The sequence below is a fragment of the Paramacrobiotus metropolitanus genome, unplaced genomic scaffold (assembly GCF_019649055.1).
Source record: "Paramacrobiotus metropolitanus isolate TYO unplaced genomic scaffold, Prichtersi_v1.0 Parri_scaffold0000388, whole genome shotgun sequence".
NCBI lineage: Eukaryota > Metazoa > Tardigrada > Eutardigrada > Parachela > Macrobiotidae > Paramacrobiotus > Paramacrobiotus metropolitanus.
In genome coordinates, this window is record NW_026570608.1 from 16,821 (window position 1) to 30,541 (window position 13,721).

A 13,721-nucleotide genomic window follows, 5' to 3' on the forward strand; every position below is an offset into this window, starting at 1 on the left:
TTTCCGGTAAACTTACTTACTCAGTGGTCTAACTTGTGACCGTCACTAAAGTACGTATTAAGTAGTACTGAACGGTAAATCGCTACTTGTTTCTTTTGTTGTTTCTGTATCGCAGCTCGTTAGAATCGTAACTAAACTCAAGAAAGCAGGAATCGTATCTCGAAGAGAAAAAGGAACCAGAAGTTGTTAGGATGAACTAAAACGAAGAACGCGAGAAACAGAGACAGTACAGAATACAGATATATGTATATTTCATGTAAGTACAACGGTCGCACATCAAACTTGACCCTACCCGAAATTTGTAGTGACAGACTGACATCGGGCTTGTGGCCTTCTCCAGTAGCTACAACTGTAAGTTGCCTTAAATTATTTTGTACAGCAATCAGCATTGATAAAAATCGTCAACAATAAATGCCGCGGTGCGGCCGACGCACTATGAAGGCTGTTCAGTGGACAGTGTGTTATAATTACAGCCCTGCTCCGCCACACGCGGGCAGTAACAAAATCTCCTTAACTCTTATATTTTAAATTTATTTTGTGCAACTGCCCGCATGTGGTGGAGCAGGACTGTTTAATACTTTCATACTGGTACAAGACGTACGAATGCAGTTTCAGATGGGTTACTTGCGCGAGGCATTTTGCCAAGGGTTAATTAAGGCATTACTGTCATTCTTCAAAGAATGTGAATTTTGCTTCAGCATTGTGAGCAGAGTCAATTGATACTGTAACTTGCAGTTCTCGCACGTCCTGGTGATCTTTGCAGCCTACGCCGTCAGCGGAAGACATCATGGTTGTCAACTTAGTATAAGTGTACCACATGTAAAAATGCTGACGTACACAAACCTCGAAACAGCATTATATTACAACAAACGCAGTTGAGCTAAGAGCTTTCTGTGTACTCATCATATAAATCGAGACACCATATAGTTTGCTGTAGGAGAGCTGACGGCATCCGAGGAGCGCTTTAATAAGCTGCTGCAGACCGAGCTATCAAAAATTGCAAATGCTTGTCAACGGCATCATATTCCTTTTTCCCAACACGTCGTTTGTTGGATAGAAAAAGACTTTACATAAAGTATTCCCAAAATTGCGTTGTAATCCGACCTTGAATGCTGTAAATGGCTTTCTACAAAACTGCAGATCAGCGACGGTTATTCAGTTATCGCATTTGGAAAGGGAGCAGCGCCAAGCTCTAGTTATTTTTGTGACCTTTTGCTAGTAATTTTCGAAAGATTTATTGGGTGTTTTCTCCCTTCACTATGGCCAAACGAACCCTCCGCTATTACCTCCACAAAGGTGGCTCGTGGGCGGGCCAAGAAATTATTACGGAAGCTCTCGTCGTTCTGTGGTTCGCCATCCAAATCTCCATGAAATTTGGAATGCGCTCTTTTCCGCAGTGGCAAAGTAATCGAGTGGATCCCAACGCTCCAATGGGACTGGACAGAGCGATGGAGTTTTTTGGCAGTGTAAGAGGCATTTTAATAATATTATCATTACTATCTAATTTCAGTAGTAAACTTCTTTTCACAGAAACTCGTAGATACTAGTTACTGAAGAACTTCTTCCTAGTATATAAAAATTTTATGTGATTTCTAATTAATTGCTTGGAGAATAAAATCATTATCGCCAGTTATTTGATGCTGACCATATTACAGCTCATTAAACAGCATAACCACGGCGTGTCGTGTACATCCGTACGATTCCATACCTATCTATGTTACAAACGTGCCAACAACTCTTTTTTGCAGCGTTATAGCTGAATTTGTTGCTTAAAATTATTTAGTTTCTCGGTGAATCTGAAAATCCAAATTATGTTTTAAAAGGTTTCTTGCCATATTTGGCGCGCCACAAAATACCGCGGAAAACTTACGCACTGTATTCATACATACCTATGTGGCAGCCTGTGTTGGGTTTTACGTATTACTAGCGGGCCGATTAGGTATTTTGTTTTCGGTAGGATATGAGCGGCTGCCCATGGGACAGAGTGATGTCGGCATGGAAATACCCTTCCGCTTCAACTATAACATCAGCAAACGCCACCTCCAGCACGGCTATCCCAATCCGAGCCGTTGTGGGCTACATCGGCACGTTGGCCACCGTCGGCGCCAGCGGCATTCTGGCGGCGATTGTGTGCTGTTCGCTGTACGTCAACGCGTGCTGGGAACGTCCGGTCTGGCAGATTCACTTTCGTCACTGTCAACAGCTCACCGCAGTGTTCTGTTACACCGGATACGACATACCATCGTGCATTGGGACGGTGTTGCGCTATGTTCTGTTGCTTTTTGGATTAAGCTGCACTGCAGCGTTGTGGTTGCTGGTTTGTGCATTACCGGCCGTCCTCCTAGCGGCAGCCGTGCTAGCGATCGTGGCCAACGCTGTGGGAACAGACGCTGTGTTTCCCTTTTGTGTCTTTGCAATATGTTTGTTGACAGTTAATTGTATCGGGAGATTGTGCGGACTGTGGATGGATAAACCGTACTGGGCTATAATTTATAAGAAGCTGCGGTACTTATGATTAGCGTTTGCTCTTTTCGTGCAGGTCAAGTTTCAGTTAACTTTTAAGGTTGTGTTTACTCACATTTTTCCAGGTTGTGGATTGACACGAACACGCAGACTCATCGAGCACTATTCGTAAATTCTCCCATGGAATGTGTCTCTATTGCGGAGCCGGAAGTCGTGCCACCGAAGCGCTTTTGCTACCTGTTCTGCGGGAAATGTGCGATGTTTACGCTCGGCTGCATGGTCGCCGTAGTTAACCTATACACGGTGCTTTTGGCGTTTCCTTGGTTTAAAACGCTCCCGCTGAAATCGATCTTCTGGACTGCGGGAATCGGGCCTAACCACTGCGGCAGCCATACAACGGTATTCAGTACTAGCGCGCCCTCGTTTTATCGCTGGTTCACCGCTGTCCACTCACGGCCTGGAAAGAAAAAAAAATAAATTATTCTCCAATTCAACTGCACATTATTTGAATGAGACATACGAAAATTTGTTCGTTGCGCATTTTGCGCAAAGCCTAGTTCTTCCCTGTATTGGTTTTGGAGTTGCATCTGCAACAGGATGTTTGTTTTACAGGGATTGAATTACATCGATGCGATGATGACACCCTGGAAGGAGAATGTAAGCTCACTTTTGTCTGCCAGAACTCAATCCGAGTTTACATCCCGGTTCTTCTTACAGTTTGTGGAAGTCATCCTGGGGATCGAATGCCTTGCCGTTTATTTCGTGGGTGTCCTGGTAGTGGTGATTTTTACTGTTGGTCGCTATGGTTGGCGTTTTCTCGGCTACCTGAAGGAGTGCTTCTTCAATGACAACACTGTGGAGCACAGTACTGAACGGTGTGGTAAATCTGCGGTTTCAAGCCTCTTTTTTAAATAATGCAAAATTTGTAGTCAGCAGTATCTGACCTGTAGACTTGTTCTAGATTTCTCTTAGGTTGTATTTGAGTCTTAAACTCAAAAACTGAATAATAAGAAAAGAAGCGGTACAAGTATTACATAATCATGTGCTGAACATCGGCTCGTGGTCTTACCGTCAGTAATTCTAACGAGGACTGTCTGATCGGCAGGGTGCATTCCTGCGCATGTTACCAACTGGGAAACGCAGTACTGGACAGTCTGGTTATCCTTCGCTGTGTTGGCTGCTGGATGTTTTTGTCGTTTCCGTTGACCGAATTCCTTTTTCCCGAGAGTCTGCAATTGCAGATATTGGCGAACGTCCAGCTGGTATATTTATTTATGCAGTTCTGCTGGTTATTTGACGACATCGGGGAGAAACAGCAGATGACGGAATTAACCCTTGACGCCGTTACGACAAAGTCTGCTGCAGTGAGCGATAGTTTGGGCAAAGAGACGACCGGCGTCAAAAACAGCGAATGCGCGACGTGTTCCCAGTGCGGGTTCACCATGAACCCGTGCCGGGACGTGGATAGTAAGGCAAAAACTGCTGAGAATACCGCTGATACAAGGGATTCTGTGGAGGAGGTCATACAACAAAAAACCTCGGAGGCGGCGTTAATTATTCCTTTGTGACGTAATCCCCAACGTAATCATTTTGCTGTGTTTTAGTCGTGTACAAAACCTGATCACATGTTTCGATTTAATTATGGCTTTATCATTTAAACGAGTTCATGTTTGCAACTTCGGTTAGGTGTAAAATATCTCATTACTTTAAGTTATTACAGCAACCGTATTTCAAGGTATGCAACTGTCTGTCCTTAACCGATAAACATTTTCGTAATGTTTAACTTTGTAATTTTTATGGCACTGGAAAATCCGCAGCTTCTAGAGTACTTAAAAAATATTTCAAGAACTGTCTCGTCCGGGGATGTTGTTCGATATCATGGTTCACTGTCACTACGTTGACCTGATTGAATTGTAAATATTCGGTTAACCTAGCAGTCAACTGTGGCTAGTCGCACTAATAAGCAGCTGCGAAGCACAAGTGAATTATCGCTGACCGGACGGCCAACTACTGTAGCCGCGGGATATGATTGCACCACAAAGTCTGGTATATACCGAAATCGTCGCACACGCTGCAAATTCTACGTTAGATGTTCTCTGTCTGGCTGGGGGCAGTCAGCGGCCAGATCTAGTAGTCTTGCCATAGGTTGAAATAGTGTGTGTTATTACACAGTTTGTGTACAGATATTATTAAATGTGTTTTGTGTATTTTTAAAGTCTCAAATGTGCAACATTAAAACAGTTGAAATTCGTTAAGAAAACGTCAGAGAGAATCTGCCGAATAAAACAATTCCAATTAAGTCAGTATTTTTAATGAAAGTTCTTCGTTTTTTAAGGCAAAATCTGCCGTTGGCTTCGCGCTTCGCGCGAAACTGATACCATTCTATGCAACATTTTGTTACTGTGGTCATCGTGCACTAAAGACGCCCAAACTACAGTAATATAAATTGGCTCATCGCTCTCCTACTGAAAATTAGAACATGCCTTAGATTTTTCTGTATAGTACCATCAGTAACCGATTCGTTTCACGTGAACCTGCATGGATCTGTGCATTTATTTAACTGTGATACAAGCGGTCCAAAATACTCGTTGTTTTTTTGTAGTTCTTAAAGCCAAATTCCGAAACCACATAAAAATAATACCTTAAGCGTTATTTTCGGAAATACTGTAGCTTGTCGTCTTCGCGCTATGTGCGAAGTTTTCTTCGTGTATCGTAAGTATAAGGTTACTTGCACAAGATAACATATCTGTATACGTGGCTACTTAACCAGAACACTAGGCCCCTACCACAGTACCCCGGGGGTGCGAGGGAACCCCCCTGGGGTCTGACGGAAGTGTGTATTTTTAAATTTCAACTATTTTAATCCCTGAGTCTTGCAATTTCTTTGCGCAGTTACAGTAAGGTGCGTCAGGGATCATGTTACTGGGGGAATGGTGCGACACACGTTACACCCGCTAGTAAGTTCTTTATTAAGCAACATTTTAACATTTTTAATTTCTTGTGCGGCATCTTGTTAATGACAAGTAACTTTCATTTTAATTTGTTTACCCAAGCGGCTATCTTTAGTGTGAAGACCATTACTATGATAGTGCCCGTGTTCTACCTATACGTTTACGTCCGTATATCCTGCGATCGATAACTTCTGTATGGTAATCAATACCTTTTGTACAGATACATAGCGATTAGTCAGACGAGAGAGGAAAAGCTAAAGTGTATTCCTATGCTTGGCGAAGTGGCGACGCTATAATGTGGCGCGGCAATGCACCGGTGCACCTAGTTCACCTTTGCGTCTTCAGAAGGCAGATGTCGTACGTTCAACAAGGAGCACGACATCTGCCTCATCAAGATGCGAAAATGACCAGCGTTCACATTGCTGAGCTTTAATAATAAGAATTATGAGTCATAATTGCATCCAGCTTTCGCGATGTGCGCCCCGTGGCTTTGCAGTTGATCCTGTGAGGTCAACAGCACCATCAGACAGAATACCATAACTTGTCCTCTTGTGATAATCCATCTGCAGATGCTACGATATTATATCCGCAAATCGTTAATAGTACGCAGTGGCAACCCATATAAAGATAATGTTAAGGTCAGCCATTAGCCAAAACTACAAAATGTTAGCAAATATCAAAATTATACTGGATCGTCACTTTGATGAGTGTCAACTACTGATTTTAAGGGTTAAGCGGAAATCCAAGCGAATCTTTATATTATGCCAACCCATCCCGCCGTGCGCTGCAGCAACTTTTCGGTTGTATAAAGAAACTATAGATTTTGACCGCCGCTGAGTGAATTAAAACGAACGATTAGAACTAAAATTTGTTAAAATGCAGATTCAAGTGAGAATGCCCACTCATATATTTGGTGCTGTTAACTCGGTTAAAATTACTCCATCGACAACGAACAATTCCGCAAGCGATAACGCTGTACAAAGGCTTATCGGTTTGACCTGCAAGGCAATGCTGTAATAGATTACTGTAATTGTTGCGAAACGATTTAGAAATAGTCACGAGATAAAAAATATAAAGCATAATGCATCCCGCAGTAGATTACGATAACGAAGTACGACATTGGCCGTGCAGTATTTCTTAGAGACTGCCGCAGCGATGTTCATTTTGCACGTGGTTTTCACCCTCGTATTTTCCGGAGTACGTACGGTCTCTAACACGTTAATCAATTTTGTGCAGTGCAGCAACAATTATCTTTCATTTGGCTGCTGTTATATACCGCGCATACCGTGTAAAAGCTGTTAAAGCACATGGTGCTTATTGAGTACTGTTTTTCTGTATAAAGGTATGCATAATCACTGATATAGAGGACTATGATAGGCTAATTAAAGTTAAAGGGGATTTGCGTCCATAACTTAAACAATCGTACATAAAACATATCGGCTGAGCACACTTAGCACCGGAATTCACCTGACGAGCAAACTCGAAATACCGGTAATGATGAACATTTAGAATAGCTGGCCAGTTGCTAGCCAATAGGCAATAAGCGCGGTACTGCATTCTGTGTGTGTGTTAAGAGCGAAGTTTTCCAGATAACCACTGTGTAGGTGTGCATTCACAAACCCTCGGTTGAGTTACATGAGTACAAACTGTACAGTAGTACGAGTACATTGGAAGAGATAATTTCTCATTTTAAAAAATAGAGAGACTTACCTAATTAGTGCGAAATTGGTATGTCTGCAACCATGCCTCTAGCATACGAAATCACTGGTGCCGGAATACAGTTTTCTGCACACGCGCATATGGGTTACCGGTATATCGCCGGAGTGGCACTTTTGTCAAGAATGAAATTATGTACGTACGAGCTCTGCTAACCGTAAACAACAGCCGACAAGATTATTAACAAATATTATATCTGCCTACACGCTGACCTGACCCTCTGGATAAGCACTGAATATTAAACAACAAGGTTCAAGAACAACCAAAGACGGCTTGTACTTAATTAAGTAAGCAACAACAGCCAAAATTTGCAGAACAGGCTGCATTAACCAGCAGGACACATTTTTCCGGGTCAATCCCTTAGACAAACTCTGGTATGCTGTCGTAATATATACTTCAAATTTCATCTTTGAGGACCAATAGGGCGTGCCCCAAAGAAAATAATTTAAATGAGTCAACAAAATGCACCCATCGGTGCAACCTTCTAATACAGATACGTAATAGAATTTTTAACACATTATTTCATCAAACAGCACGGTTAAATAAAGGGGTGTGTATTCTAACTGGACAATACAGTATTTGTTTCTTTTTCTGTTTGAAGAAGAAATTTAAAGCCGCGGATATAGCGCTGAAGCGTCCGCGGTGTCGCTGCTTCGTCACTGCCGTTGCACCCATCCTTTTCTACCTGATTCTTTATTATTTCAGCTGTTCTTTGCCAAAAAATCGGCAAAATTCTCACGTCAGCTCTTTCGGTTAAAGACATATTGTTGGGCAGGGCAGAAAAAGGTGCCGGATAAACAATACACACTGTAGTACATGTATAGCGCATATCATCCATCAAAACAGATGACATTTTGCTGCTTAACCCTGCACAAATCTGCACTGATTAACACTGCCGACTGTACTGATCTGCAAACGAAATTGACGCAGTATAAGTTGTTTAGATGAAATGAAGAGGCGGGTGGAAAAGGATTAGGCAGAAAAACCTCCTGCAACGCACGTGTCCGCCTCTTCCCCCCAGTATTGCGTTTCATCCTAAAACACATTGCCAGTAGCCAAAAGGTACAAGCCGCTAACTCGGATGACTGTGAAGCAATGTTGAAAATTTTCTCAACGCCAATTTCATTCATTTTCAGCTAAACTGGAAATTTTAAAAATGGTGCTCGGCGTTGACATTATTTCCACAGTAAGCAACGTAACGTTTCGGAACGTGACAAACTCGATTCAGCAGCGAGAATTTCTGCTTCCTCCTTATCGTTTAGAGCTTATGGCGCTTCTTGTTGTGAGCTTAGTCGTTTGTATCATTGGTAGTGCGCTTTTTTGCCTTCTTTTTCTGCTCCTTATCCGGCAGCCAGCTCTCTTCCAGGGCTCGCGCTTCCTCATCATTAATCAGGCCATCGCGGAGATACAGCTGATTGGTTTCCATCTGCCGACTATCACTGTCGCCCTCTACATGGATGAATCTGGCAGCAACTCTGCGCTCTCCAGCAAAGCCTTTTGTTTGCATCAGACATTTCTGCATCTGGGGACGGTGGTGGTGTCCATGTGGGGTCTATTCGGATGGGCCTTGAACCGTTTCTTGGCCGTCAAGACCACCTCGTTGCTGCAGTACCGGCGCTGGACATCCAAGCAGTTCCAACTCACCCAGATCGTTGTAAGTTGGTTGATTGCGATTTTATGCCATATCTACATGTACATCCAACCTGATCTGGTTATCCCACTGGAGCTCCCGCCACCGCGGCAGTGCCGTGCAATGCCCAGTGTACACTTCACGCTGAAACAGATTTTTGGGACGTATGTCCCTCTGGCGCTTACTGGAGTACTGTATGTGATAATCGCCTTCATGCTGCTAAAACAGCGGTTAAAGAAACATCAGGTGACGGATGCTGCTATAGTTGTACAAGGGAGAAATTTCCGGCGAGACCGATTCCGGTTGGCCCAAATTCTATTCATCAACGCCACGTTGCACACCGCGGCGTTCCTTATCTTCCCGGTGCTGAAGACCATCCGTGGTGTGAGCGCCAGTGCGGATCCTTTGCTGCCGCTCTGGTTCCGCTTGGTGTTTCATGCCGGTATGCTGGCGACGCCGGTAGGTGCTGTGAGAGTGTGTTTCTAAATGAATATATGGCCATGGGGCAAAACCAGTCTACTCGAACCATTTCCCTGTACTGCTGCCGTCACCCGGCTTGTGGTAAAAATGGTGTTTATATACTGCACCTGATTTAAACATCTGGACTGCCGTAACGTCACACCCCAGACGGATGACGGCAGTACAGAGAAACTTTTGATTAAAATGGAGACTATTTTACTTCCACTACAAAGTACAAACCGTAAATTATTACCCTTTACAGATTGTACTAGCGCTTGACGGTTTTTTGTTTGCGCAGGCAACTTTCTTTTTTCTGAGCCGGGATTGTCGTAAGGAAATCGCTTCTCTGCTCAAAATACAGCCGCCCCAACGCAGACAAGAGAGTATTTCTGGACAATCGAAATCGCAACAGTCATTTAAACGCGCTGCCTCTGCGATCGGTTTACAGCATCCTGTGGTGACTCTAAACCGCGGCACGGTGATTTAGCCTGAATTACCGTTCTTATGGTAGTCTGCCTTTTACTGTTTATATTATGGAGCTGTTTTTATCTGCTTGCAAGCCAGGTTTCCAGTGACTTTAACGATATTACAGCCGAATGATGTTCGTGAATTTAACGAGTTGTTCCCGCAGTATATCACCTGCCCTGTTGTCAGAATTATTGCAAAGTATTATGTCTTTGTTGCAAATTTGTTTTACGGTTGGTTTAGCATATATGTACTGTAGCCGCTAGATGGAATGGCACCACTTTTAGATCCAGCCGCTGCCTGCCCCCTGTCAGACAGCGCACACATTACAGCAGCGTGTGCGCTGTTTTCCGTACACCAGACTCTGTGGTGCCATTTCATCTAGCGGCTACAGTACAGTAATACCTACCTCCCGTCTGAAAACTGATTTAGGCTGTTACAGGAACAAAGCTACGACTTGCGTTCTTGTGATCAGTATCACAGACTATCGTTGTTAACTTACAAATGGCCTTCATTGGCTCCTGAGCACTACGGATTATATTACGCTTGTGCACATTTTCATCTTGAAACCGACAAAAGCCATTGGTACCGCCAAGCTTCTTTAGCTGTTGACACAAACCGCCTTAACTTGTTCCTTGCGCAAGTAACACGCATCCGGCACGTAAATGTTGATCTTTTGAAGGATGCTAATAATGATGATGGCGTGCAAGCATTGGTAATAACGTCGATCATATTATACACTTCGCCGCAAATTCATGTCGCCGCCGGAAATTTTGCCGTCGAGTTTTAGAGACGGGATATAACGCCCCGAGACATTTCATCGCAATATTGTTTCGCTGCCGAGACAGTCCGTTTTCGAGATAAATACTTGCTGGATCAAATAGTCAAGAAAACTAAAAAAACTTTTTAAACTTAAACAACCAAAAGAAGAACTAAGACAGTGTGAGCAAACATAGGAATCATACCAGTACATAAAAAACATAAGAAACTATAACGACAAGATTGGAAAACATAAGAAAATTTAAGAGACCTATGCAATTTTAGAGACTCAAAAAAACGGCTCAAGAAAAGTTTAGAAATCCATGTAATTTAGAAAAAAAATAAGGCAGCTAAATAAAACTAGAAAAAACTAAAAGCCGGAATCCATTTCAGGCTGCGTAGACTGCATATAGCGCCAGTGTCAAGTATTAGGTACGTCTAAAAAGTGATTTCCCATTTATGAATCGAATAATATATTAAAGCAACCGAGGGAAAATAAATGCTTTGACATTTTTGTATTCTCATTGAAGTTCTGTTAGCCGGGCTTTCATGAGAAGATGCCTAGAGAGATCGGGAATGTCAAAATGAAAAGTTAATGACAATATTCTCAGCTCACCGTGTGTAACAGCCTGAATCAATGAATGTTTTATGGGACAGAAGAAATAATGCATCCAAAGAGGGATCATATATCGGAATATGGATTTGCACTTATTGTACAGATACAAGCGGTTGGAATGGCCCGCTCGATGATTCAAGGAAGGGCAGGGATTTTTTGTTTCTTGCCCGTTTTTTCTCGTAACCGCGTTGGGTAACTCACCTTCTCCTTGTGCCGGCTGGTAAACTGTGGCGTGCATGTCTGTGAAAATCTCAAGAATACATTCACAATTTAATACAATTGCCAGGTTTCCGCTATTCCACCTTAGTGAGTCTTATTTAAATATGCAGAGTGCAGGAGTTATTTAAATATGCAGAGTGCTTATTTTTCCCATGTTTGCCCATTTTCTCTTGCAACCATTTGAAGAGATTCATGCCATATTTCTTCTATAGACCATAAGGAAACTGGTGTGCAAACCACATTGGCAAACAACGGCATGTGGTCACTGTCATCTGCCATTCAAACTTAATAGTACTTGTCGAATCAATGGCAGGGGATAAAAGGTGGCAGTGGCACCTGCCACTGGCAACTGCCACCGGCAGTGGCAGTTGCCACTACACGTTCTGGCAAGCGATAAAACGTGGCAACTCCCGGAATCTTGAAATGACTTGGTTTTACCATCAAACGATAATCTCTGAATAAAATATCTGAAAAATTTAGAGCGAAGTAAGTCGCCTTTATACAACTGAGCTCTCGCCTCTTAATCCAGAGAGCAGTGCATACGCCTCTTGGTGCAGCGAGTGCAAGAACGGCGTGAAGTCCCAAGTGTCCCAGAAAGCAGCCGGTTAACCTACCGCATTATTATACGGCATCCGCTAAATTGATGCCTCATGGTGAACGCATGATACCACAAAAGCTTAGCGTTCATGCAGTGAAATAAGGGCGAACTGCACGAATCGTATAATTATGGAGAACCTAATCCATAAATGAATGCTGAACACGTCTGCCACTTGCAGATAAACACGGCTTGCACCAAATATGTTTCATAAACTATAAGAGAACCCAAGGAAGTCGTAGCGTCCTTCGTTAAGTGCTTTTCCCAGTGCGCAACAGCGGAATATCTCAAGCAGAAGAAGCTGCTGAATAGTGCTGATACATGCAGCGTCTTAAAACAGCATTTGTATTTACAGTTTACTGCACAATTGTATAAACCTCCCGAAACTGGGATTGAGAATAATTAAAATTTAAAAATCAAATGATCCAAGGGCCACTGAGCCACTGCTGCGGTGAATGCAACGTAGAGTCTGGACAAAAAGTCAGGCGCTTATTGTCACTTATGAATGGGACGCATGTCAATGCAGTGCGGCGGCCGCCGCCGAGATCAGTACTGTAGCCGCGCGATAAGTTTGCACCACTTTTAGATCCGGGCGCTGCCTGCCTCCGATCGGACAGCGCACACGTTACGTAGAGCGTGCTGCAGCGTGTGTGTTGATTTCCGTATACCAGACTCTGTGGTGCAAACTTATCGCGCGGCTACAGTACGGTCACCGTCGGCATTCAAGTTTAAACCCGCCCCAAGCTAGCTAGAGCAAGACACTGCCGGGAAAAAGGATGGCGCGAGTTTGTGCCCGACAACAAGCCGCTCATGTCCAGAACTGTTAACGTTCGGTAGCGCCTTGTTGTTGTGCTTGCGGATATGGTAGCCGACGCTGCTCAGCATATAGATAAATTTCTCTGTTTTGTTTTATATCGCATTTTCATCATATCTGGATGGATGAACAGTCTGCAAGCACTCATTTTCCGAATGCGAGTTTTGAAATACGGTACTTATTTTAGTGTTGCCAGTTTCATGGGCTCCTTTATTGCGCTAGAACGCATACAGTAATATGTACACGTATAGGCTATACGGTATAGCCATACCTTGACAGTTGCCAGTTTCCACTTTTTATCACTTGCCAGAACGCACAATGGCAACTGCCACTGCCGGTGGCAGTTGCCAGCGGCAGGTGCCACTGCCACCTTTTATCCCCTGCCGGCTTCCTTAGCCAGGTGTCAATTCCCGTGCAAGATTGTCGCTCTATCCGAAAAGAAATTGGGCAGAAATTCACTTACCATTTACGTATTTAGTTTAGTTAAACAATACTATGGCGAAATACAGTTGAAGTATTTCGTAGTACAGTACAAGTAATAAATTGATATAAATTTACTATAATTTCAGCAATTCACGACCAATTTTGAGGCCAGTTTTTAAAGTTTATCGTTAAAATTTAAACGACAACACCTATCAGGGAATTTTAAGCAGGAAAGGTCAGGCTATACATCGTTCTTCTTGAAACTTTGCTGTAAAAAGCCCGTAACGTTTTTTTACACAGGTGGTGGCCAACCGCTGTCGCTGGGAACTTGGTGATGACCGCCTCCCAACAGAAGTCGATGTCCTGGCCAAAACGTGTGTCGTTACTGCGGCGGCCGTGGAGCGCATCGTCTGGTGCAACAGCCGCGTTGGCGGTATCGGCGACGAGCATAACGCGTGCGTGGTGGCCCATGACGTCACCGCTTTCCGCGACACATGGTGGAATATGCAAACGGATTTGTATGCACTGCTGGAGCGGCATTTGTTGTGGATGGAACGCCGGATTCCACTGGATGTCGGCGGAAAGGAACGGTGTATAAGACGGGAACCGTA

At 43.5% G+C, this 13,721-nt stretch overlaps 1 protein-coding gene across 1 annotated transcript; it reads left to right on the plus strand.

Annotated features, from left to right (window-relative positions):
• Positions 1-1,187: 1,187 nt before the first annotated feature.
• On the plus strand, positions 1,188-13,700 carry LOC129602293 (uncharacterized; the record flags this gene model as incomplete). Its single annotated transcript, XM_055501291.1, has 8 exons — positions 1,188-1,466; positions 1,958-2,505; positions 2,589-2,862; positions 3,076-3,120; positions 3,181-3,338; positions 3,569-3,983; positions 8,482-9,219; positions 13,411-13,700. Coding segments are annotated over exons 1-8 (2,675 nt in total), but the record flags the coding sequence as incomplete, so codon positions are not given.
• Positions 13,701-13,721: the final 21 nt, after the last annotated feature.